The following is a 25,904-nucleotide window of genomic DNA, read 5'->3' on the forward strand; positions in this document are numbered from 1 at the left end:
TCTCTCCTATGATGTTCAGATTCTATAATAGTAATCAGAGGAGGGTAAGGTACATATTGATAATAAATATTTACTGAACTACAGACAGTGAAGTAAGATTTAACCTACCTACGTCTAACAGCTAAACTTGATGTCTATAAAAACTGCAACACATATAACACAACATTGTAAATCAACTATACTTCAATTAAATACATGTTTAATAAATAAACTTCAACACATAATATAAATTGATTGTTAAAAATCATACGCAGGTGGTCTTGAAGTGCAAAAGTCAAATAAATTAAGAATTATGTAAGCTGGCATTGAACGTATCTGTACCACTGGCAGGGAAAACAAAAATAACATTTTCCTAATCAAACGAACATGGAATCAAGGAGGACGTGAAGGAGACCTAGGACCCTGGAAGATGAAGACCTGCACTACACAGCTCCATTAACTTTTTGTCAAATATAAACATATCTTACAATTCATAATGGGACTTAAGTGGTTACCTCATATCTGATTGTGACAGCTAAAGAAACTAGCTCAAAACGTGTCCAGGACATAGGCGTATCAGCTGGTAAGCCTTCCAGTGGCCACAATGCTGCTTCCTGACCAAAGTTCTTCTCATCCCAGAAAAACATGCACGGCCCCCAACTTAAGAAGAAATACACCATAGATCTGATCATTTTCAAATAAAATTCCTAGTATGCTAGCTTCGCTAAAGCACATGGTTGACATACACTTGCCATTACTTTGCGCACTTAACAGTATCCAATTCCAAATTATTTGCTTTCCTGTAATGATCAGCCAAAATGACTGGTATTCTAAAATTATATACAGTAAAAGCTATTCTATTACCCTCTCATAACTACTGTTTCTTATCCAGGTAAATCGTCAAACACTACATCTTTAAGCTGTGGTACTTGAAATACGCATTCACGGTATTATGATAAAATACTGTGTCCTAAGGGTCAGATGAGGTTGCCGATGTATCTTTTATAAGCTTATTATTAAAGCTATGGTCCCTTATTTTGGTCAATAACCATGACATGAAAATACTGAAGATGAATTTTTCTTTAATTTTTCATTTGCTTATCCAAATATAACTATAATAACTTTGTATAGGTATTTACTACGTGCTAGGCATATTTGGCCTAAGTGCCTTACAAAAATATGACTATTTTTGGAAGTTTATACTATGAAAATGGTCTCTTGGTGCTCATAAATGCTTCCTATTACTGGGAAGTACAAGGTAAGCTTATTGTCGTGTTTCCTTTCTGTCTGGCGGCTAGGGAACTGAAAGCTAAACCCTATAGCTAATTGAATTAATGTATAGCTCACATCCTGGTATGACCATCATTGTATGGCTCCGACACATTTAGTACTGTTTCAATTACTTCATTGTATTTCTGTTATTATTATATACTGTAAATCCTCTCCAGAAACAGGAGGCTGGATAAAAAAATAAATAACCGTTGAGACACTGGATAAAAAAATAAATAACCGTTGAGACACTGGATAAAAAAATAAATAACCATTGAGACACTGCCATATACTGACAAGGCTCTTTCAGTATTATTTGGGCACAAATCCCAAGCAACTTTACCAGTGTGGCTTCTAAAACTGGATGCTTTGTTTTAGCCTAATATTAGCTTTTATTACTTTAAAGAGGGTGAGAAATATGTGTAGAGATAGAAATACTAAGATCTCGTTGGTATTCCTTATCTAGACCCAAGCAACTACATTTTGCTTCTTAGTCATTAATTTCTAAAGACACTATATCAGTATTTTTTCAATATCAGAAAGATATCTGACAGGAATTAAAGCAACGCTGACCTTTAACTTCAGCATATTTTGCATAATTAAAAAAGAAGCCATCTTACAATGTTTGGGGTGGAACTTCAGGAATTAAGCCTGCGTTGTGCCGAGCTCTCCTCGAAATCTCCACACAGGCACACATTCTTTTGGGAGCGCTGTTCTACTTCCCACCTATTTCCAAAATGGAATGGTTAACTCATCTAAAACTGTATCGCCAAATTATTTTTCTTTTAAAATTTTTATAGCAATTGCAATAGTGTTTTTCCATGTGAAGTCCATTTTTCTAAATTCTTCTTGAAGTCTAATCAATGTTTCCACACCATCCCAGAATATATTCATGTCATTTATCATTTATTAAGTTCAAAGCATTTTAATCAGCTGAAAGCTGATGAAAGCCCTAGATAGTATCAGAGACCTTGACAAAATAAACTGTCTGTGTGAAAAATTACAAAATTACAAATGATACAAGAATGTTTTAATCTACAGTCAACCCTCTTTCTATTCTATATGTCTGAGACAGGCTGGGACCTGGGACCTGGGACCCTTTGCTGCAGGGCTTGCACCTGGACACACGTTTCCTGCAGCCATAAAGAAACTATAAGGGACTAAAAATAACTGACAACAGCAAATGGAAATGAGGGTGTGGAGCAGTAGGAACTCTCACTGCTGCTGGGAATCAAAATATTACAGCTACTTTGGGAGACAGTTTGTCAGTTTCTTACAAAACTAAACATACTCGTATCATATTGCACTCCTTGGTACGTACTCAAAAAAGTTGAAAACTATGTCTACACAAAAACCTGCAAATAGGTATTTATTGTAGCTTTAGTTATAACTGCCAGAACTTGGAAGCAACCAAGATGTCCTCCAGCGGGTGACGGATTAATAAACTGTGCTCCATCAGGCAGTGGAATATTATTCGACACAAAGCAAATGAGCCATCAAGCCATGAAAAGACATAATGGAACCTTAAATGCATATGACTAAGTGAAAGAAGCCAATCTGAAAGGGCTGCATACTGTACGATTCCAACTATAATGGCGCTCTGGAAAAGGCAAAACTAAGGAGACAGTAAAAAGATCAGTGGTTGCCAGGGGTCAGGGGGAGAGAAGAATGAATAGGCAGAAGACAGTGGTTTTCCAGGGCAGTGAAATTCTTCTGTTTGATACCATAATGGTGGATACCTGTCATCATATGTTTGTCAAAGCCCATCAAACGGACAATGCCAAGAGCAAACCCTAATCTAAACTCTGGATTTTAGGTGATGATGTGTCCATGTAGAGTCATCGATTGCAACCACAGGACCACTTCGGTGGAGTAAATCCATAGTGGAGGAGACTCTGCACGTCCAGGGGTAAGGGGCTGACAGGAACTCTCTACGCTTTCTACTCATTTTTGCTGTGAACCTAAAACTATTCTAAAAAATAAAGTCTACTTAAAAAAAGGAAATGCAAAAAATTATGTAAACAAAAGGAAAGGGAATAAATAAAAAGTTAGCCAAAATTTGGAGACAGGCAAAAAGATGGCCCTTTCAACATCACACTAAATGCTATCTAACAAGCCCACCTAAGGGTTGTATGAGTCTCTAGGAAAATGTAACTTTGTTTGACTTGCCATTTTCTATAGATTAGGGCCCAGACTCTGTACAATTATGTCATTTCAAGAAGATTACTAAATTACAAATGATTTCTGTCAGGTAGGAAAGACATTCCCAAAGGTATGCCTTTATTGCCCTGTGGAACATTAACAAGTATATCTAATTTAGCAACCTAATTGCAGCATTCTTTCTCTCCAGTCTCCTGAATTCTCTACTGAATCAGCTTTACTATCTGGCTGGTTCCCTCATTAATGAGTCAAATAAATCACTGACATGTCCTTACAATATTCATGTTTTTAACTTTTTAAAAATTGTGCTTTGTTCTCAAAACGTTAAGTATAGAATTACCATATGATCCAGCAATTCCACTCCTAGGTACATGCCCAAAAGAATTAAAAGCAAGAGACTACAACTGCTATTTGTACACCCTTTTCCATAGCAGCATTATTCACAATAATCAAAAGGTGGAAACAATCCAAGTGCCCATCAACTGATGAACGGATAGACAAGTGTGGTATATACATATACACACACCGTGGAATATTATTCAGCCATAAAACGGAATGACATCCTGATACATATTACAACATGAATGAATCTTGAAAACACTACCCCAAGAAATCAAGACTAAGAAAGAGTTTGTCCAATATTCCTACCTAGAGAAGGAATGCAGGGGATAAAATAACCCTAGGGAGGGTAAGCATTTAAAGGGCTGGCTTTCTCAGAAGTCTGAGAAAAAGAAGAAAGCCCTGAGAATGTGATTTCACCAAACCAGAGTCAAAAGCTTTGAGATGGTTCACAGCAATAAATGCCATCAAAGGTCAAGTACAATCAAACTGAATACTTGCAGCAAATGAGGGAGACACTGACGATTTCAGCAAAACACTGTGGCATATAAAAGCAAGATGACAGAGAATTAGGACGTGAACAACGTTGCCTATCTATAAGATGAAGATAATAATGATACACCCACAACACAGGCTTTTTATCAGCAATAAATGAGAAAACATATGTAAAGTATACAAAGTTCATCTGGCTATATTAAGCACTAAGCAAGTATCGATGTTTTGTCTCATTATTGATAGTATATATCCTTAATGTTGTTATTCTTTTATAATGTTGGTAATAGAGGTGATAGGCTTTTTGCCTCAAAAAAAAAAAAAAATCAAGCCTATACCGTAATTCATCAGGTTTGCTCTGTACTGTGATCGACCTACAATTATTCTTAACGGTAATCCGTTTCTAGGTCACAAATCTTGAAACTGCTTTGAGCATCTCCTGAAGTGAACGCTTCTTGCTTTCAGCTACACTGATGTAAGCTCAATATACCACAAGCTTTGAGTCTCTACTGTAATCCTCTTTCAAATTTTATTTCTGAGTAGAACTCCACAGTTGCATTACAAGGAGTATCGCTGAAAAACTGGATATCAGTTACTTCATTGTATCATTCTTGGTCATTGTGTCCTATTATCTCATTAGGAAAGTGCTTCCAAGATGCTTTTCTATTAGTTGTGTAGCTACATAGTATTATATTCAGTACAAGTTGCTGCGCGCTGATGCATCTTTTAAGAGTGTTTAAAAATTTCACAATTTAAATTAATAGCTTTGGCTTAACATTCATTAAAAGATAAAAGATTATTAATTAGTATGCTTTGGTTCATGCTTTACGGGCATTTCCAAATAATTGCTACTTATTGGCATTTCAAAGGCTCTGTATCTAGATAACTAACTTAGAAACCTATTTATTTTCATTTTCACTTATTCAATCACTATACTTATAGCTCTATCATTTATTTTGCAATAAACAACTTCCCATCAGAAACAGACCTCTTTTATCACTGGGAAATTACTTAATTGTTTTGAAAGAACTTGGTGACAAATACTATCATTATTCATTCCAAATAGCACACTAGTAGTCATGATCTGGAGAATGGATGTTCTCCAAGATTTTCAGTACCAATTAACACCCAAATTACACTTATTCAAGGCAATAAAAACATTTCGCGAGAAGGCACTAAAAATGGTTAGTTTCATTAATGATATTTTAACATTAAGAACCGTTCATCTACATTTTGTGTTGCTGTTAGGATACCTCTTCTGGTTACTTGTAATTTTTACCTAACGCTCACATACGTGATGTTTCCTCATTTGATTTCTTTACATTACGATAAAAAAAAAAAATGGCGTTCAAGGAAATAAAGAAAATCAACTCTCGCCTGCTAGGTGATACAATGCGACCACCCTAAACTATAAACTACATGAGTTGCAGTCTGCTGGACTGGATATGTAGCAAGTGCCCAATATATTTCTGTTAAAGACAGAAGGGAAGGAATAATTTCTATGACAGTTTGACAGGTTAGGATATTTGGCTAGCACTGTTTACACCATTAATTTAATTTTTCTGCACCAGCTGATAATGACAATTTTTGGAAGGAGAAGATAAAACTGGGACATTTCTCATCCTTCCTTCTTGTCTAAGACAGTTGACCCTCGTACAGCGCAGGGTTAGTAGTGCCGACCCGCCATTCAGTCAAAAGTCCGCATGTAACTTTATCGTGTGCCCTTCTGTATCTATGGATTCAACCAACTGCTGTAGATCGTGTAATACTGTAGTACGTATATAGTACTATAGTGACAAAAATCTGTATAAAGTGGACCTGTGCAGTTCAGAAACGTGTTGTTCAAGGGTCAGCTGTACAGTCCTCTTACTTACGACGTCTGATCACCAGTGCTTCTGAATAATACAGCTAAGAGAAATAGGATAGAGAGTAACTTAGTAAACTAAGACAAGTTGTAAGGAAGGAAATTTAAAGTTACATATAGAAGAAAATATATAAAATCAAATTGTTTTAAAACAACAAAGTAAGTAAGTGCCAAGAACTAGAATTAAGGTCTTTGAGCTGATCCCAAACACGATTTTCTTCTTGAAAAGGTCATGCAGCACAAAGGCACAGAAAGCTTGGCAGGATCATGAATCGTAGTGCGACAATAATTCAATATAATTACAAAGCGTGTCTACACCAAAGAAAATGGATTGCATAATCAGGCTTTTATTTCCATGAAAGAGTTCTTACGTACTCCTGATGAGGTAAAGTGTCTGTGTACAGATCGTTACAATAAACCTAATACCTAATTTCCCCCACAAGTGCAACAGTTCACATTTTCAATTCTAAAAACCAACTGATGCAAGCCAAAGGTAGGAACTGAATGGAAAAATCAACAAATATTTTCAGTATAACCACAGAGCAGATGCCACCTCGCCTCTAACAAACCACTCTTTTGTTTTGAGGGTCTTATTTCGGTAGTCACCAGCAGTAGCATATAAACTGATACAAGTGACTGCTCTACCAAATTCCAATGAGGATAATTACATTTATTTGATGATTTGGGTAACGCTGCGATTAAGCCAGTAAATATCACTTACAGCATTAACAACGATGTCTTACAGAGATGGAAGGTAGCAGAATGCCAACGCACCGACATGAGAAATAGGAACCATAAAGCTAAAAAATGAGATTATGAAACAAGCTGAAGGAGCACATACATAACCATGGAGGTTAGAAGGGCTTAAGGAGCATTAATATGGCTGTGACGTTGTTTCTTCCACTACACAGTTACAGTTTGTGAACAAATGTGAGATTGATTTTAGTTTAGCGAGTTAGCCTCTGAATTATGTCCCTGCCACTCTCTCACTTCGTCCCAGCTTACCCTTATACACTACCAAATGTAAACTAGATAGCTAGTGGGAAGCAGCCGCGTAGCACAGGGAGATCAGCTGGGTGCTTTGGGACCGCCTAGAGGGGTGGGGTAGGGAGGGTGGGAGGGAGACGCAAGAGGGAGGAGATATGGGGATATATGTATATCTATAGCTGATTCACTTTGTTATAAAGCAGAAACCAACACACCACTGTAAAGCAATTATACTCCAAGAAAGGTGTTAAAAAAAAAATAGCCTCTGAATTAGAGACAAATAAGCAGGAAGGCATGTTTTCCAAACAGAATTGGCTAAAATGTCCTTACAGCAGTGTTAATGTACCCCACCTCGACGGCTTCTTTGTTTGGCAATGAACTTCATACACTGCAGGAGAGGGCTGCCCTCCTCCTTCAGAAGTTGCCCCACCTCTGTCTGCAGTTCCTCGCGCTACGCCCACCCCAAGCTCTGTGTCCTACATTATGTTTTCTGGAGTAAGCCACTGCCTTAAGGTTAAAGTAGAAAGATCTGAGCTGCAGGGGAAAGCTCTGGGCAACACTGAAGCTTCCAAATTTTAGGGCTTCCTTTATTTCAGCAGATCTTTGTAGGGGAATTTCCCAGGGGGCTATTCATAAACAAAACCACAACTGTACAATGAAGCTGCTAACAAACATAAACGGTTCATTTTCTTTAGGATGAGATTCTATCCTGATGGTACGTTAATTGGCAAATGCATGACAACCAAACAGTGAGCCACCCCTAAGAGTTACTATGCCAGGCAAAACGCTGCTGCTCTATTTCTATAGTTTTTTCGCTCTTTTCAGGGTGTAACACATCAAGTACACAACAGATTCCAGCACAAGCCTGTCTGATATCACAACCTACACACTACACTATTCATCATACCGTCTCTATGAACATATATCATATTTAGACACATCTAAGGCTCTCTGCTTTTCCAACCTCTTTTTTTTGGGGAGGCGTCTTTTTGTTTGTTTTCTTTTGTTTTTAAGAAATATGCTATCCGGTTATTTTCAAAAAGCCAAGAGATCTAACACAACATTGTAAATCAACTATACTTCAATGAATTTTTTTTTAAAAGACAAGAGATAAATTCTGGTCAGAATGTAGAGAAAGGGGAACAATATTACAGTATTAGTGGGAATGCAAACTGGTACAGCTGCTATGGAAAACAGTATGGAGAGTCCTCAGGAAATTAAAAATAGAACTACCATATCCAGCAATCCCACCTCTGGATCTGTACCCAAAGGAAACAAGATATCTAGAAGCGACGCTTGTGTTTCCATGTTCACTACAGCATTGTTTACAATAGCCAAGGCATGGAAACAACGTAAGTGCCCAGCAATGGAGGAATGAATGAGGAAAATGTGGTATATACATACATATATAGTGGAATACCATTGAGTCTGGAAAAAAGAAGGAAATACTGTCATTTACAGTAATATGGATGAACCTGGAGACCATTATGCTATGTAAAATAAGCCAGACAGAGAAGGACGATTACTCCATGGTATCACTTATATGTCGAGTCTTAAAACAACGTTGAATTCAGAGAATCAGAGAGTAGGAGAGCGATTGCCAGGAATTTCGGGGTATGGGAAATAGGGAGAGGTTGGTAAAACGTATAAATTTTAGGTTGTAAGATGAATAAGGTCTGAGGATCTAATGTGTAACATGGCGACTGTAGTTGATAACACAATTGTGTAATTGAAATTTGCTAAAGGAATAGAACTTAAATGTTCTCATCAAAAAAAAAAGAGATAAATGTGGATGTGCTAATTAAGTTGATGGGGGAAATCCTTTCACAATATAGAGGCATATCAAATCATCACATACACTTTAAATTTCTTACAATTTCATCTGTCAGTTATACCTCAATGAAGCTGGAAAAAAAAAAAAAAAGCCCACCCTGGGTGATTGGAAGGAAAAAGAAAGAAATAACTGCTCTCCACACATGGACCCTCTTAGTTACCCTGCTGAGTCATCACTATTATTTCTGACTGGTGTCTATAACAAGTAATGAAGAGCAAGCTTGTCTTAGATAACACTTTTTTCCCTTAGAAGACATCCTAATGTTATCTCTATATCGAGAATAGCTTGTACCTTTCCTAACTATTAAGCAACAAGGTATTAGGGCATCTGTTTTTGGAAAGACTGAGTAAATCTATAAAATATGACAGGCTTGAAACACACATCTATAAATCTCTGTCTTATAGGTATGCATGAAATAAACACTGCAAAAGCAAAAAATAATACTTACGATAAAATGGAGCACTTCAGTCTATTTGATGAGTATGGTTCCAATTCTGAACCTTTGGGCTGTGTCTTCCCAACACAAGGGAAAGCCAGGTTATTTCATCAAAAGAAACAGTAAATATAAATAATTTGGTTCCTCTGCATAAAGGTCTCTAAAACTAACCCTCTACTATTATAACATTATTTGCTCTTTTTTTTTTTTTTTTTGCGGTACCCGGGCCTCTCACTGTTGTGGCCTCTCCCGTTTCGGAGCACAGGCTCCGGACGCACAGCCTCAGCGGCCATGGCTCACGGGCCCAGCCGCTCCGCGGCATGTGGGATCCTCCCGGACCGGGGCACGAACCCGCGTCCCCTGCATCGGCAGGCGGACTCTCAACCACTGCGCCACCAGGGAAGCCCTGCTCTGTTTTTTAACCCTATAAATGTTCAACATGAGTCTATTGTTTAAATTTGCTTGCCAATTTTTTTATGGCTATGTGGACTCACTTTTTGCTAGACAAATAGAATGTATTTGTTCATTTATTTAACCGGTATTAGTTAATAATATGACATTATTTATGTGTTCACTAACTGAGGGCCTATTGTCTCCTACTTTACAGGAAATGAAGAAGTTGAATACATTTTTCCTGACTTAAGGAGTTAATAGTCCATCAGAGAACAAAAGGAAAAGACACAAAAATAGTTGCATTACAGTCAAGAAGCGATCTGGTTTAACAAACAAATGTGATAGAGCTGAAAGACCTGGATGGAAAAGGGGGCACAGGGTGAGTGGGAGTAGCTCAGAGTAAGAGGCCCTGATTACAGACGAGAGATGGAGGTTCGAGGCAAGTAGCGGCGACAAAGACGCTGCTGAAAACTGGTGGGATCTGGTCCCAGCAACGGGTGCTTTGGGCTCGCTACTGTGAAGAGCAGGCAGGAGGACAAGAGAAGATTATGTGAGAAATTACGCAGTATTTTGTTATAATCCTCAAATAGCCTGTAAGAAAGTTCTTACTCCTTTTCTATGTCCCCCACATGTTTTCAGCTTGATACAATTAAGTAACTACTGATGGGACCTAGAGAAGTGTAGCATCTGATATTTGGGAGGCATTCAATGTTCATTAAAGAACAGATACATTAATGGTACTGCCTGAGTTGGGACACATATGTAGCCTTCATGCAAATGAGAAAAAACATCCCTGCATTAGTTGTCCTAAAATGCAAGATAGAGTTGGGAATGTTTCCCACAGGCTGAAACACCTCGATGGTGGTGTTTCGGGATTAGCGTAACGGTGCCATGAAAGATAAAACAGGGTACAGGGAAGAGTATAGAGACCAAATAGATCCCCTGAAAGTTTGACCTTGAGAAAATGAAATTTCTCACTCTTGTTAAGTGAAGTGCTTAGATAAGCTAGTCATATTTTCAAATGATGAGGGCTATCCTTGTCTCCTGAGTGATATATGGTTGTCTGTCCTTTATTTCAGAGCTGTCTTCTAGTGATCTATACTCTATTAGACATACAGCCATTTAGGTGAACTAAAGTCACTGCAAGTGAATTTTGGACTTGATTTCAAAATCTTTAATTATCCAAAATATCTACACACTGTCTAAAAAAAATCAAGTACTCAGGGCTAAAGACATGGTTCTATAAAAATAAATAACATTCTCCTCACAATTAATATATTCTTATATTAATTAATATAAAAATAGGTGTCATAATTTAAATGCAATATACAATTGCTTTTGTAACATACTCTGCTGCTCCTAGGAATAAAGGAAAACGTATTTAAAATCATTCTTTCTCTGGTCTGAGGTATTCCCTGAAAAACTCTACTGTGTTCTAACCATTGCTATTAGGCTTTTAATCCAAACCTTATATTATTCCTTAAGAAAAATATAAGTATCTCAAGAAAAAAGATACCAAAAAAAAAAAACATTAAGCTTTCTTTCTCCCACCTAAAGTATCATTTCAGCATATGGTTTTTCAAAAAGGGTACAAATCTAATATGTTAAAACATTAATAAGCAAGTGGACTGTACCGAATGTCTTCTAAAAGCTGAGGGGTAATTGCATCACACATGGCTCAGACACCCTCCACAGACATCTTTGCCCCTAAGGCCCAACTCACCCTGGATGGCAGCCCCACCTCAAGCCTCCCTTCTCTGTTCCTTTAGCTCTTTTCTGTCCCTCCTTTCTCTTCCTGGCCGTCTCCTTGCCCTTTCTTTGTGTCGCATAATCTATTCAGGGAGCTCCGCTGCTCTAGTTTAGGAAAATCAAATTTGCTTTTCACTATTCTCTGCTCCACACATCACAAAATTAGCACAAGAGAAAAAACAAAGATTCTTCTCAGGAAATTGGAAGAAAAAAAAAAAACAATGAACACTTAAATATTTTTGAATGCTTCTACACATAAGCATATTAGGAAAAAAATGTCACTCCAGAATATTAATTGCATAAATCCTTTTCCCAGGTGGTATCCAATTAGCCGTTCAGAGTGAGTACGTTAATTCTCCCAAGTCTGTAAGTTTCAATGCAATATAAAGACTAAATTTGAATTGCAAAATCACAAAGCCATTGAAATCACTGATTCAACAAAATGCTGAAATTTGAATATTTTATACTAGGAGACAGCTTGCATTTTTTTCCCTGAGAGTTACTCCTTATTCTTCAGTTATAATTTCTTCCACTATCCTCCAGTTAAAATCTTCTCAATTAAAAATATTAAATTGGTTGCAATCTTACCATTGTTGTCTCTTGAATAGATCCAAAACTGTTGATAAAAATGTTGACAACTACATCAACAGGAATGCCTGTCAATAAAAATTAAGGATATATTTAGTAGCTGTAAAAAACTTGGTCAGAATCTTCATTTTTTATGGTTTATGCATTTGATTTTTCTATTTTTTCCAATCCGTATGGATGTAAAATTATAAACCTATGGTTTCAGGATACCATGTTCACAGTTGCTATTGACTTATTTTTCTAAATAGGGATCAACACACAAATAAAAAATGAGTTATCTTGTACTTTATAGCATTATTTATTCAGAAATATTTCTCTCTTAAATTGTAGAAATTCTGGGAAAATACATTTACCTTAAATTTTTTTTTAATTGGGCTGATGCGTTTACTTTAAGAGAGTGTAAATTATTCTTTAAAAAACATTTTTAAAATATGGGGTTTTTTTTGCATTTTATAATCATTTTAAATTGTTACCTTAAATGGTAATGCAGAATCCAATTACAATTGCTATATTTTGATTTTTAATTCACAAAAATGCAAAGTTAATCAGACATATAACAGAATCATTATTAAGATTTTTGCCTGACCTGCTGGAAAATAATTTTAAAGTTCATAGAGTGAGAACTAAAGTATTATGTTGCCAATTTCTTTCTGTTTCTTTTTTTTTTTTTTTTTACTCATTGTGAACCGCTGCTTGGGCTAACAAAGGGAAAATGTGAATGTAGCCTTTTAGCCACATAACCTCTGACTGATGAAAAACAGGTGTTGAATTGATACAGGGTAGACATGTGACAACCCAGAGCTCAGTGCTGCTGAAAGTAACCGCAGGTTCTGGCAATGAACAAAAACCCTGTTTCTATAACAGAGTCATATAACTTCACTTGACTAGAAGCAGCTGCAAGCTTTTCTTTCTTTCTTTCCTTCTTTCTTTCTTTCTTTCTTCTTTCTTTCTTCTTTCTTTCTTTCTTTCTTTCTGTCCTTCCTTCCTTCTTTCTTTCTTTCTTTTTTCCATAAAGGAAAAATAATCAAGCCTTATAATGTTAATCCAATCTACATTAATACCTGTCCTTAACCAGCAACAAAGATGACAGTTTTCCAGAGATATGTTCATATAACTTTTCCTAACTCATCAAGAGGAAGCAAGAAAGGAAGAGAGAGAGGAAGAAAGAAAGAAAGAAAGAAAGAAAGAAAGAAAGAAAGAAAGAAAGAAAGAAAGAAAGAAAGGGAGGGAGGGAGGGAGGAAGGGAGGGAGGGAGGCAAGCTGTACCATCTTCCCACAACTTTTAGCTCAAGTACAGTTTTGGTTCTTGAAAGGAATGATAGGAGATAATGTTTTCTTAAAGAAAACATAGTCATTTTATTCACAAAGTTAACACGCTTTTAAAAACCATATGGCCATTTTTTTCAGCTAAAGAGTAGAGGGAATTTTTTTAATCAATGTAAAAACCTAATGAAGATTTAAAAAAAAGAATTTAAATGTCTATCAGAGCGTTCTCTATCCTCAAATGAGTCTATGGCCATTCTCCTACAAAGTAGAACTTTGGTGTCTGAATGAAAGTCAGAGCCTAAATTTTGAATTATTAAGGTTAAGAATACAAAGTACTTAGAAAGCCCATCAGATCGGTTAGCCTATTAATTCACAACACATATTTTTGTTTTTAACTGGGAACTATATAAGCCTGTTAGAACTAATGCTTTGCTTATCTTTAAACAGCTTTGCATTAAGTTGCTCTGACTTAAGCACATTACATGACAGTTAGATGTCAATTTAAAATATACTGTTTTGAATAAAACGAATAAATGATTTTATACAGATAAAATTAGTTTTTAAACTGCAAAGAATGGAGATATTGGGGTGGAGGGAGACCAACCTTTGAAATTTGGTCTTATCCTGGGATCATAACTGACCAATAGCCTATTCAAGATATTGCTAGTGGAGTTGGCCGGTACTCGGGCAAGGTCCTCGGCTGACTGCTGCCTATACGAGAAAAAGCAAAACAAAGCCCTGGTAAGTATTTAGAATAGCAAGCAACGGGAATGCGTGATGTTCATTGGAGAAAAGACTTCGCTTTTTGAGATAAATTTGCAGCATGGCTTTTCCAAATAGAGGTGAAAAGTAGTAGACTTATCAGAATCCCAAAAAGTATTTGTCATAAAAAATAAAAAGAAACACAAAAAGTATTTTAGCATTTAATTTTACCAAATGCATGAAACACTGCCCTAAATACTTCACGTTACTTTCTTTAAATAAAATTAAGCAGACCTCTCACTTGTCCTGAAGCAACATGCAGTCAAAATCTAGACAAGCACAAAAGAATGGCAGACAAGGAAACAAGAGCAAAAAGTAGTTTTTGAATAATATATATAATATTAACCTTCCACCTAAGCAAAGGAGTGTGTGAATACTACAGGATGATACGGCCAGAGGGTCCAAGAATTCACAAAACAATCATGCTGACCCATAAATGATATTGTCCAAGAAACACACGAGGAGTGCTCTCCATGGAGTAAAATACACCGGGGATTGGTAAAAGCAGTTCCTCAAATATCAGACCAATTAAACGGGGGAAAATACAGAGCTCTGAGATACAGCTGCCTTTTCTTTTACATGCACATAGTTGCTGTCAACTATCAAAAAGAGAAAAAATGCCATTGTTTCTATTTTAATCAACTTTGAACAATGAATCTTGACTAAACTGGTGGTTGCTTGGGAGCACGTAAATGCCTCCTTGGAAGCCAATGGAAACTGTTGTTCTTTACTGTTGGTTTGGATTCATTTACCACCTGTAAAGTCTTATCATATAATCATTTTCCCAGTCCAAAAATAATATTCATGAAAATCACAGGGAAGATTAAAACTACACTTGGAGCATCCAGCATTGTCTATTCTGTACCGATACGGTAAAAGTGTCAATTTCATAAATGACATTATAGGAAGCAAAAAATGTCATGTGCTTGGCTTTGTTTTAAAATCCCAGCTCTGTTAATTATCGTACAATGTGCTGATAAGATACAACCACTACAGGTGAAATATGACAGATATTAAGAAGCGTATGAAAAAATCTAAAACTACTGTGAGTTGATACAGACAACCTTTTCAAGTAGCTCTCAGAAAGAATCCAAAACATTGGAGAAAAAAAATGAAAACCAATTAGTTAAGCCCCCAAAGGTGCAGGAGATTAAGTAGATTTGTTTCTCAAGACCTTATCAGCTCCCATATCCTAGCTGCAGGATTTGGGGACCAGTAATGAGATTTTCCCATTCATTCTCCAGGATTTGGGGACCAGTAATGAGATTTTTCCCATTCATTCATTTTCCATTTCATTCTCAAGAGAATGAGGTTATGTGGCAAAATTAGATATTAAGATGCAAATTAGTGTCCAAACCCATCTACAAGTTTTCTCATTCAAGGGAGGAAAACGGAATTGATGGATTACAAACTACACTTGAATTGGATCAATTAAGGACTGATATTATTATGTCTCGATATAAAATCCTTCACAAGTACATTTCTTCTAAGCAATAGAATGAACCAGACAACATAAAGACAATTAACAATTTCTTTTCTTTTTTGACCATTGGTCAATACATATTTTCATGTCTCTGCTGCAGGTAACCCGATATGAGTCTTTAATCAATACTTCACCTTTCTTTATATTAGAAATTCAAAGACATTTTAAAATTTAAGTGAAATCTCATGTATTTATATTCTCATGGATGAATTCAGGGATGTTTTTCCTACCTAAATAAAAAAATAGAAATCATTCTTTTTCAGCTTGGTCAATCCTAAAATAACATTAAAGTCATCTCCACACAGTAAAATATATTTTAAAAGCCTAGATAGCTACATCACTTTCTTCAAGAGAGCTGAAACAATTTGCATATAGCACATTTTCCTGTGTTTGCACTTTACTATACATAACCTTATAATTTGGAAAGTGGCTAGTATTTATACAAAATAACCAGGAATAAGAAGAGTTAAATGATTTTAATTAGGTTCCATGCCTAATGTCTATTTCGTTATTAGAGATTTCACATTCTGAATCTCAGTCCAATGTTTTATCCATCTGATGAGGCCATTGTGTTTTCTTTCAATAAATCTATCAACGATTATGATATTATTACACAACAGGATAGATTTCATGGAAATATGATATTAATTTAAGACAATAACTGAGTCTACTGAGGCAAAGTCATCAAACGACTAGAGAAAATAATGTCTTTTATATCAAAAGCCTTTTTACAGCCTACCTCTTTTGTTCACTCACCTAAACTTGAACTGATGTCATGATTAAAATGCTAAGGAATGGACCAGGCTGTATAGCTGGATGATGTAATGTTTTCCAGCACTAAAGGAAAAATCCAGAAATGTCTTTCCAAAGAGGGAAGCTCAGTTTTCCATTAACTGCAGAATGTACTTATTTTCCATGACCCTTTAGCGACCACACAGCACTGCTGCATTTCAAAGCTGGTGTGCGCGGGCATATTGGCTTCACATCCTCCCTTAAACCAGGAATCTGAGTCAAAGGACCGTTTTGTTTTTCCAGTTATAAGTGCAGCAACCATGGTCACAGGTCTTCGCAGACCTGAGTGTGGCAGGGCACTAGCCAGGTCATCTCAAGGAGGGAGCTGCCTGCTGGCTGTGAACTAAAGCAAGCACCGCGGAGGGAGGAAAGAGCAAGGCGTGTGAAATGTGTACGTTGTATTATTTCTCCTCTTTACTCTAGGGCAGTGATTCTTTACCTCTTTTTTAGCACTACAGGTACCGCTGAGAATATGATGAAAGCTATGTGCTTCTCTTAGAAAATGGCCACAAAGTTTGCAATGCTGAGGGTTCCCGGATGTGCCCCACAGGTTAAGAAACCCTCCTTCGTGGAAACAAATGTTGTTATCCTCACCTAAAGTGAGATAAGGGAAGATTTTTTTTTTTTTTTAAAGCTGATGGGACTTTGTCAAAAAGACACAGGAGCCAACTGAAAGAGCTCCCTATGGCCAAATCTAGGACGACTTGAGCAATAAAATAAAATTGTACTGGCTTATAATCCAAAGTATAAAATAAGAACGCATGAGTCCATAAAGATGTAAATAAAATGGCTGATTGAGTAAATAACTAAATGGTAGAGCACAGACGAATCTCCCGTGCAGAATTCCAAATAACTGGCATAGAGCCTCTGCTCTCAAATTGCTGGAGCGTCACACCCCCAGCTTGGTGTGAGCTGTCCACAGTGACACCTTTCCAAAGAGCGTGGGATGGAAAGGGGGAGAAACAGTAAGTTCGGGGGAGAAACCTGACAAAGGCGACCTCACCCAGGTGATTAACCTTAACCTCTAACCAGGTGATAAGTCATGTTGACTCTGTGTACGTTTAATATGATGTGATGGGACTGTCATTTCTAAACGAGTGCTCTTCCTCCCCAGAACACATGGCTTCAATCTAGTCCTGACAAAAACATCAGACAAATCCCAGCGGAGGGACATTCTACAAGCTACCTGACCACGATTCCTCAAAGTTTCCATGGCCACAAAAAACAAAGTCTGAGAAACTGTCACAGCGAAAAGGAGCCTAAGGAGGTGTGAGGACTGGATGCCATTTGTATCCTGACTGGGGACCTAGAGCAGAAAAAGGACATTAGCTAAACACTAAGTAATCGAAATATAGACTACAGTCAATAACAATATACCACTGTTGGTTCTTTTTTTAGCATCTTTATTGGAGTATAACTGCTTTACAATGGTGTGTTCGTTTCTGCTGTATAACAAAGTGAATCTGCTATAGATATACATATATCCCCATATCTCCTCCCTCTTGTGTCTCCCTCCCACCCTCCCTATCCCACCCCTCTAGGTGGTCACAAAGCACCGAGCTGATCTCCCTGTGCTATGCGGCTGCTTCCCACTAGCTATCTACTTTACATTTGGTAGTGTATATATGTCCATGCCACTCTCTCAATTCGTCCCAGCTTACCCTTACCCCTCCCCGTGTCCTCAAGTCCATTCTCTACGTCTGTGTCTTTATTCCTGTCCTGCCACTAGGTTCTCCAGAACCATTTATTTATTTATTTATTTAGATTCCATATATATGTGTTAGCATATTGTATTTGTTTTTCTCTTTCTGACTTACTTCACTCTGTATGACAGACTCTAGGTCCATCCACCTCACTACAAACAACTCAATTTTGTTTCTTTTTATGGCTGAGTCTTGAGTTGTAAGAAATGTGCTAAACTAATGTAAGACGTTAATAATAGGGGAAACTAGATGCAGGATATTGGGAACTCCATATTATTTTCTATATTTTTCTATAAATCTAAAACTGTTTTAATTTTTTTAAGTTAATTTATTTATTTTTTGCTGCGTTGGGTCTTCGTTGCTGCACGCGGGCTCTCTCTAGTTGCGGCAAGCTGGGGCTACTCTTCTGTGTGGTGCACGGGCTTCTCATTGTGGAGGCGTCTCTTGTTGTGGAGCGCAGGCTCTAGGTGTGCGGGCTCACTAGTTGTGGCTCACGGGCTCTAGAGCGCAGGCTCAGTAGTTGTGGCGCACGGGATTAGCTGCTCCGTGGCATGTGGGATCTTTCTGGACCAGGAATCACACCCGTGTCCCCTGCATTGGCAGGTGGATTCTTAACCACTGCACCACCAGGGAAGTCCCTGTTCTAATTGTTTTAAAAAGTTCATTTGAGGAACAAAAAAGAAGAGGGGGGACAAATAATAATAATAAACACCTCACCAAAGATGAGCAAGGCGGCAAATAACGTATGAAAAGATGCTCCACATCGTGTATCGCCAAGGAGATGCAAATGAAAACAGCAATGAGGTACCACTACACACCGATCGGAGTGGCCAAAATCCGGAACACTGACAACATCAAATGCTGACAAGGATGTGGAGCCAGCAGACGCTTGTATTCATTGCTGGTGAGAAAGCAAAATGGTGCAGCTGCTTTGGAAGACATTTTGGTGGGTTTTTATAAAATGAAGCATACTCGTACTATACGATCCAGTAATAGCACTCCTTGGTATATACCCAAAGGTAATGAAAACTTATGTCCACACAAAAACCTGCACACAAGGCTTACAGCAGCTTTATTCATAACTGCCGAAACTGGAAGCTACCAACATGTCCTTCAGTAGGTGAATGGATAAATAAACTGGGGAACATCCAGACAGTGGAACATTATCCAGCGCTAAAAAGAAATGAACTGTCAAATCATGAAAATAAAAGGAGGAAACTGAAATGCATATTTCTAAGAAGCCAATCTGAAAAGGCTGTATAGTTCCAACTATATAACATTCTGGAAAAGGCAAAACTAGAGACAGTACAAAGACCAGCAGTTGCCCAGGGGTTGGAAGTTTGGAGGAGAGATGAGTGGGCAGAGCACAGAGGATTTTTAGGGCAGTGAAAATACTCAGTATGACACAATAATGATGGACACATGTCATTGTCCATTTGCCCAAATCCACAGAATGCTCACCACCAAGAGTGAATCCTCATGGAGACTATGGACCTTGAGTGATCACGATGTAGGTTCATCAACGGTAACAAATGTACCATCTGATGGGGATGTTGATAATGAGGGAGACTAGGCCATTGTAGGGGCAGAGGGTACACGGGAAATCTCTGTACCATACTCTCTATTGTGCTGTGAACCTAAAAATTCTCTGAAAAAGTAAAGTTAAGAGAAAGAACAAGAAAGAAGCTAAAAGATTCAGAGAGGCACTCACACTTTCTTATTCCAAAATCCACAGCTATAACTGGAGGTAAACTCTCTATACAGTCAGGTAAAACTGACATTTTGATCATACGTGAAGGCTGGGGCTTATGAAAAACCACTGCTACAAGTCTGTACATATCCCCTTACTAAGAGGTTAGTTCCCATTTTTATCTACATGGAAGAATTTTTAATTAGACAATCAGATAGACGTACAAAGACAGACAAACACTTCCTAGATTCAGGTACTAAATCAGGTCAGTAGTTATCTAAGAATCCAGATAATTGTGGGGTTATCGTACTTTTATTTGTTTTGTATTCGCCTTGCTATAGTATGGTTTATTATCGCCGCTCTTAACAGCTTCGGTATTTATTCTCCATCTGGTTTTCCCAAATTGTGGACGGAAGGTTTATGAATACAGTGAGTGATGCCTTTGACTGACTAGTTGACTTTAATCAGTTTTATATTATTTGAAAAGAATGTGTTTATGAGGGTATGTGTATATGTTCAGCAAAGTCTGTTGTGTTATAATTGTCCAAGAATTATAATTACAAACAGTGCTCCTCAACAACCATTTTGTCACTCCTGTTGGGCTTAAGGAACTGTTAAATCCCATGGAAACATCTGACAAACTTGTCTGTCTTCAATTACGCAATTACATTACCCATGGCTCATAGAAAAAAATAGTTTTCATGAAGCAGAAACATCTATTTAGAGATGCTATATATGGGACACTAGTGATTTCCAAAACTCATCAAAGACTGAGGTCCTTTGGATACAAGCCTCATGGCACAAGGAATTAAACTTAAACCTCAACCCAAACAAAATGTTTACTGTGCAATTATTTTCCATACTACACAGAAGTGGTATTCCACCCAGCCCAGCAAATCAGAATCCATAGTGTTGCAATAATACCTCTGACTCTGAGACAAATGACAACTGGAACAGGACTTATCTTCTGTCAGTTTTCCGCACGTAGCATAAGTGTAAAATACTTCCCTTCTGGCCTAAGAGACGTGGTAATAAGATAAGCTCCACAGTCACATAATAAAGTTAAGTACGGGTATCACTGAAGACACTCTTATCTTAAGAGTAGACACTGTACTAGTGCCAGACAGACTGTGCGATTGCCACGTGACGCTGGCAAATCACTTCCCCTCTCTGAGCCTCCGTGTACTCACCTTTAAATGAAGGTCTAAACGAGGTGAACTCTAAGATCCGTGCAGGTGCCAATCCAGATACCCCTGTGATGGATCCTGGGGTGCCGCTTCCCCCCAGACCTCCCAGCACAACTGAGGCTGCCAGAAATGTGGCTGCTTAAGGCTCTGAGCTCGGTCTCTTCAGAAACAGCCTTCAGCTGAAGGCGAGCCATGTCTGAAGACTCTCTGTGAGGACACCAAGCCCCAAGTCCCTCTCTACTAACCGAGGCCGCTCTAAAGGCCATCCCAGCCTCGAGCTCCTGGGGCGTCGACTGAAGCCTCAGTTGCATCTGCCTTGTTCCTGTGTTTGAATCTGCCTTTCTCAGCCCCAAGAGGTCTTGTTCCCAAAACAATCTCATTCTGCGGGTCAATCTCCATCTCAGAGTCTGTCCCTCCCTGAGAAAACTCAACTTAGGACATTAAACAATAAGGTCCCTTAAAGAACAACAAAAGCTTCACCAGCCATGCCACTACGATCTGCTGCATTTCTCCTCTCCTTCAGTCGTTTAAGGTTTCATTTAAGAAAGCTCTTGGCGTTCACAACACGCCATGCACAGTGCATGTGCTAGTGAGGTAAAGAGTCAAACACACATATGGGTGATTCTGACATGAAGGTGGTATTTAAAGCTGCAGGTCCTGATGAACGTGTCCAGCGATTCTCAGCTTCGATCGTGCACTGAGCCCCCTGGAGGAGCTCTGCAGACTACAGATGCAAAGTCGCACGCCCCACCTCCAGATTGAGTTAGTGCGGGATGAGATCAGCATCGGCATTTAAAAGCTCCTTGCATGATTTTAATGATTAGACAAATCACTAGTTAGGAAAAAAAAAAAAGTTTACAGTGACAAAAGGACATGGAATTGAAACACCAGGAGCCCCAACATTTAATGAGCAGATGTAGGAAGATAAGCCGACAATTAAGGCAAAGGATAAGCTGCCCAAGAAGGAGGAGGTGTGGGCAAAGAATGTAGCCGCCGTATCAGTAAACAAAGGACGCTGCAGCCATCAAGCCATCACATGACAGCCGCCCCCCCGCCCCCCGGCGGTGCCCCCTGAGGGGACTCAGGATGACAACGCTGGACCCCGGCAGCTGAGGTGCACGTCAAAGGAAGGGTGTCAGTGAGCCCGGACTCTTGCATCTTCCCATACATAGAAAATTGCTAAATTCATTAAGTTGAGATGTCTGGCTTTCGTTAATTAATGGTAATCTTTTGATGTTCCGATTACTTGGTCTTTGTTGCAGAAACTCCTCTGTGTTCTGGCTCTCCCCTGACCTCTTTGGAACAGTCCCTCCGAGCTATTCTGAGAGGCTGCATCCTGGACTTAAGTCCTCAGTTTTGTCCGCCAAATAAAGCATAATTCTCAACTTTTAGGTTGTGCATTTTTTTCCGTCAACAGAGAAAACCCACAAGTGTGGCGTCAGCAGAACTCCAGGAAAAAAATATTTGATGGAAGGGTTGGTTCACAGGACCAAAGCTGCTGAGAGGTTAATAAGTTGAGGACTAAAGACTCTTCACAGGATGGAGCAAAAGGGAGAGCTGCTTTCCAGCTGAGGGAGAGACAGAAGCCACACTGGATGGGATGGTAAGATGTAGGGCGGGAGACGGAATGAAGAATTTGATTGGAGGGACTTCAGGAGATGGAACAGGAAATCCTGGACTCTCCTCCCGCCATGGATACACCATCTCAACAGCAAAGCACGGATCCATCCCCTCTATGAGAAATCCAGAAACTAACGGACAGGCTTCTCCACCCAACCAGCCTCAATGGCCCGGGTAGGAAAAGGGGAGACACTGTATCCCCACAATCCCCACCCCCCAGGCACCGCCCACCACAACACAGACCAGGGAGAACAGGGAAAGAGTGGAACCAGCATCCCAGCTCATTGGGGTGCCACCCCAGGGATGGGCTTCTAGCTCGCCTGCCTCCAGACAGTGATGGGGCCGGTGGATACCAATCCCGTGGGGACCACAGAGATCCAAGCCGGGGCTGGAACCGGGAGAACTGGCCATGGCCCCTCCCACCATCTTAGTGCAGTGTTGAGCTCTAAACCCCAGCTCTGGGGGACTTGCCTGGTAGCACAATGCAGGGGACACGGGTTCGAGCTCTGGTCCGGGAAGATCCCACATGCCGCGGAGCAACTAAGCCCGTGCGCCACAACTGCTGAGCCTGCACTCTAGAGCCCACAAGCCACAACTACTTAGCCCACATGCCACAACTACTGAAGCCCGTGCGCCTAGAGCCCGTGCTCCGCAACAAGAGAAGCCACCGCAATGAGGAGCCCGCGCACCGCAACGAAGAGCAGCCCCCACTCGCCGCAACTAGAGAAAGCCCGCGTGCAGCAACAAAGACCCAATGCAGCCAAAAATAAATACATAAAAATAAATAAATTTATTAAAACAATGAAAAATAAAACTCTACCCCAGCTCGTCCCCGCGTCTGCAGCTCAGGGTCCCTGCCACACTCTGCACAATAGACACTGTGCGGAAACAACCTAACGTCTATTGATAGATGAATGGATTTTTGAAAGCAGTCCATGCATACACACAGTGGAATATTACCCAGCCCTAAAAAAGGAAATCCTGCCATATGCAACAACACAGATGGGCCTGGAGGACAGGATACTAAGTGAGATAAGCCAGTTTCAGAAGCACAAATACTGCAGGATTCCACTTATATGAGGCACCTAAAACAGTCACACTCATAGAGACAAAGGAAAAAATGGGGGTTGGTGGGAGTGAGGAGGGAACTGGAGTTGGTCATCAACAGGTGTAAAATTTCACTTAAGTAAGATGAGTAAGTTCTGGAAATCTACTGTACAACGTTGTACCCAAAGTCAACCACACTGTATTGGACACAAAATCTGTGAAAAGGAGTAGATCTCATGTTAAGTGTTCTCGCCACAATAAAAATATTTTAAATTAAAAAATATATATATCCAGTGACAACTCGCCCCAAAAGAAAATCCACACTGTATTTATACATAACAAAATATTGTGACTGAGTTATTACACAATTTAAGGTAGAAAAAAAATCCGTCAAATTACTAGTTTGCTTTTGTTTTTTTTTTTAAACCAAATGGCTGATTGTTTGAAATATTTCCCTAGCTAATATTTGAAAGCCAAGTTTAACGTCCTGGCTTTCTTCTAAGGAGAATCTGGCCCATGAAGAGATAAAAAGTGAATACTAGCAGGACAAAATATCACTGGGTATAGTTCCTAAATACTTGGGCTTCAAAAATTAATAAAATAAATCTACTCTTTGTTACCACCCCCAAAAGAAGACTTGGACTATACTGACTCCAGAAAAGGAGAAAAACTGACTAGAAGCAAGTGTGGGTTTCAGAAACATGTGGGAATTTTTCTTTACATTAGTCTGTGTTGTAAAATCTGAGGAGATAAAAGATGCAGTTGAGTGGAAAAACTTGGAAATACTAATTCCCATTTCAGATTCCCTCCTCCCCCCCAAAAAAACCCAGAGTCAATGAAACCTAAGTCATGGGAGACATAATGAGTCCTGGATGGAGGTGGGGAGTGCCTTCTCTGAAAGGGAAAAGGTGGGGAATACAGACAGGATCATATGCCTGGTGGGAAAGTCAGACAGATGTCCTGTCCTCCTTGCAAGTTTCACTCTAACAATCCAGAACAATCTTCTTGTTTACCTGCCAAGAACTAAGCTATCACAGAGCACTCAGAAGATAAAAAATGACATATACTGAATTGCATTTGAAAACAATTCCGAACCTTAAAGGTAACCAAAAATACATCAATGTGACTGATTTTGAAACTTACGTTTTAAAGGTATTATGATACAGTATCCAATGCTTTGCTAAATGATTCACTAATCATGACTAATATCAATTACGGCCTCTCACTGTCTATACTTGTTAACACCTTTGTGGGGAAATGTTCTGTGAGCGTAAATGTTTCAAGAGTTGAATCTATTTCTCCCTCACGGAACCCATACTTAAATAGAACTACCATTCTTCATATTCTGCACGGGTAGCGTTCAACACATACTGAGTTAGCCAACCGCAGCCAGGCGTTTTCCTCAGCCTTGGAAACGTGCGCAAAAAACAACATGCAAAGACGCCTGCCCTCCTGGAGCTCAACCCTGGACTCATGGAGTGATTGCCACCGGACAGGAATCCAAAAGCCCCCAGGTGCCAGTCCTGAACGTGCACTGTTCAGTGCTAAGGTTTGCGTCTGATGTGCTTTCAAATACCCAGGATCCAGCCACATTTAGGAAAAGGTGGTTATCACAACTTGACGATAAATATCTCCACTCCCAGTTCATTGGCTTTGCCTATTTTCCCACGTACGTTTCTCTGTTTACCTTTCTATTTCACGTTCGACTAAAAATTAGAAACAAAATCGAGTCCATACCATGTTAGGGACCGCCCCAAGCTTTTGTATCTACCTGTGTGAAATGGATATGCTGATTCTAAACTTCACAGGGAAATGCTACGAGCCCAGGACGGCCAAGGTGACACGGAAGGAGAACCAAGCAGGGGATGTGAGGCTTTCCACTCCCTTGATGGGGGGTGTGTCACTGTACAAGGTGAGCAGTCCCGGACCAGTGGGACAGAAAAGAGAAGCGATAACTGACCTACAGTGAATGTACACTTGCCACTTAGCAAAGTAAGGAGAGCCTTTTGCATAAATGTGCTGCCCTCACTGGATATGCCTGTCCCATCATACACAAACAATGAGCTGAAGTGGGCTACAGAGCTAAATGTGAAACACGAAACAGTGACAGCCTCTAGGAGAATAACCAAAACAGACTACTTCGTGACCTGCGTCAGAGAAAGATTTCTTAAATAAAACACAAAAGCATTAATAAAAATTAATAAATCGGACTTCATTAAAAATAAGCACTTTAAATTAGGAGTTTGGAATTAACAGATATACAC

At 39.1% G+C, this 25,904-nt stretch overlaps 1 protein-coding gene across 1 annotated transcript in view; it reads right to left on the minus strand.

Moving 5' to 3' along the window:
• The window catches only part of GLRB (glycine receptor beta), a 68,777-nt gene that overhangs the window by 25,845 nt on the left and 17,028 nt on the right, over window positions 1-25,904 (minus strand). The window contains exons 2-3 of the mRNA XM_024746146.1: window positions 13,961-14,067; window positions 12,091-12,158 (exon numbers count right to left, since the gene is read on the minus strand). Coding sequence (XP_024601914.1) covers window positions 12,091-12,158; window positions 13,961-14,067 — 175 coding nt within the window. The remainder of the gene's footprint in view (window positions 1-12,090; window positions 12,159-13,960; window positions 14,068-25,904) is intronic.

Source organism: Neophocaena asiaeorientalis, unplaced genomic scaffold (assembly GCF_003031525.2).
Source record: "Neophocaena asiaeorientalis asiaeorientalis breed wild unplaced genomic scaffold, Neophocaena_asiaeorientalis_V1.1 scaffold51, whole genome shotgun sequence".
Classification (NCBI taxonomy): domain Eukaryota; kingdom Metazoa; phylum Chordata; class Mammalia; order Artiodactyla; family Phocoenidae; genus Neophocaena; species Neophocaena asiaeorientalis.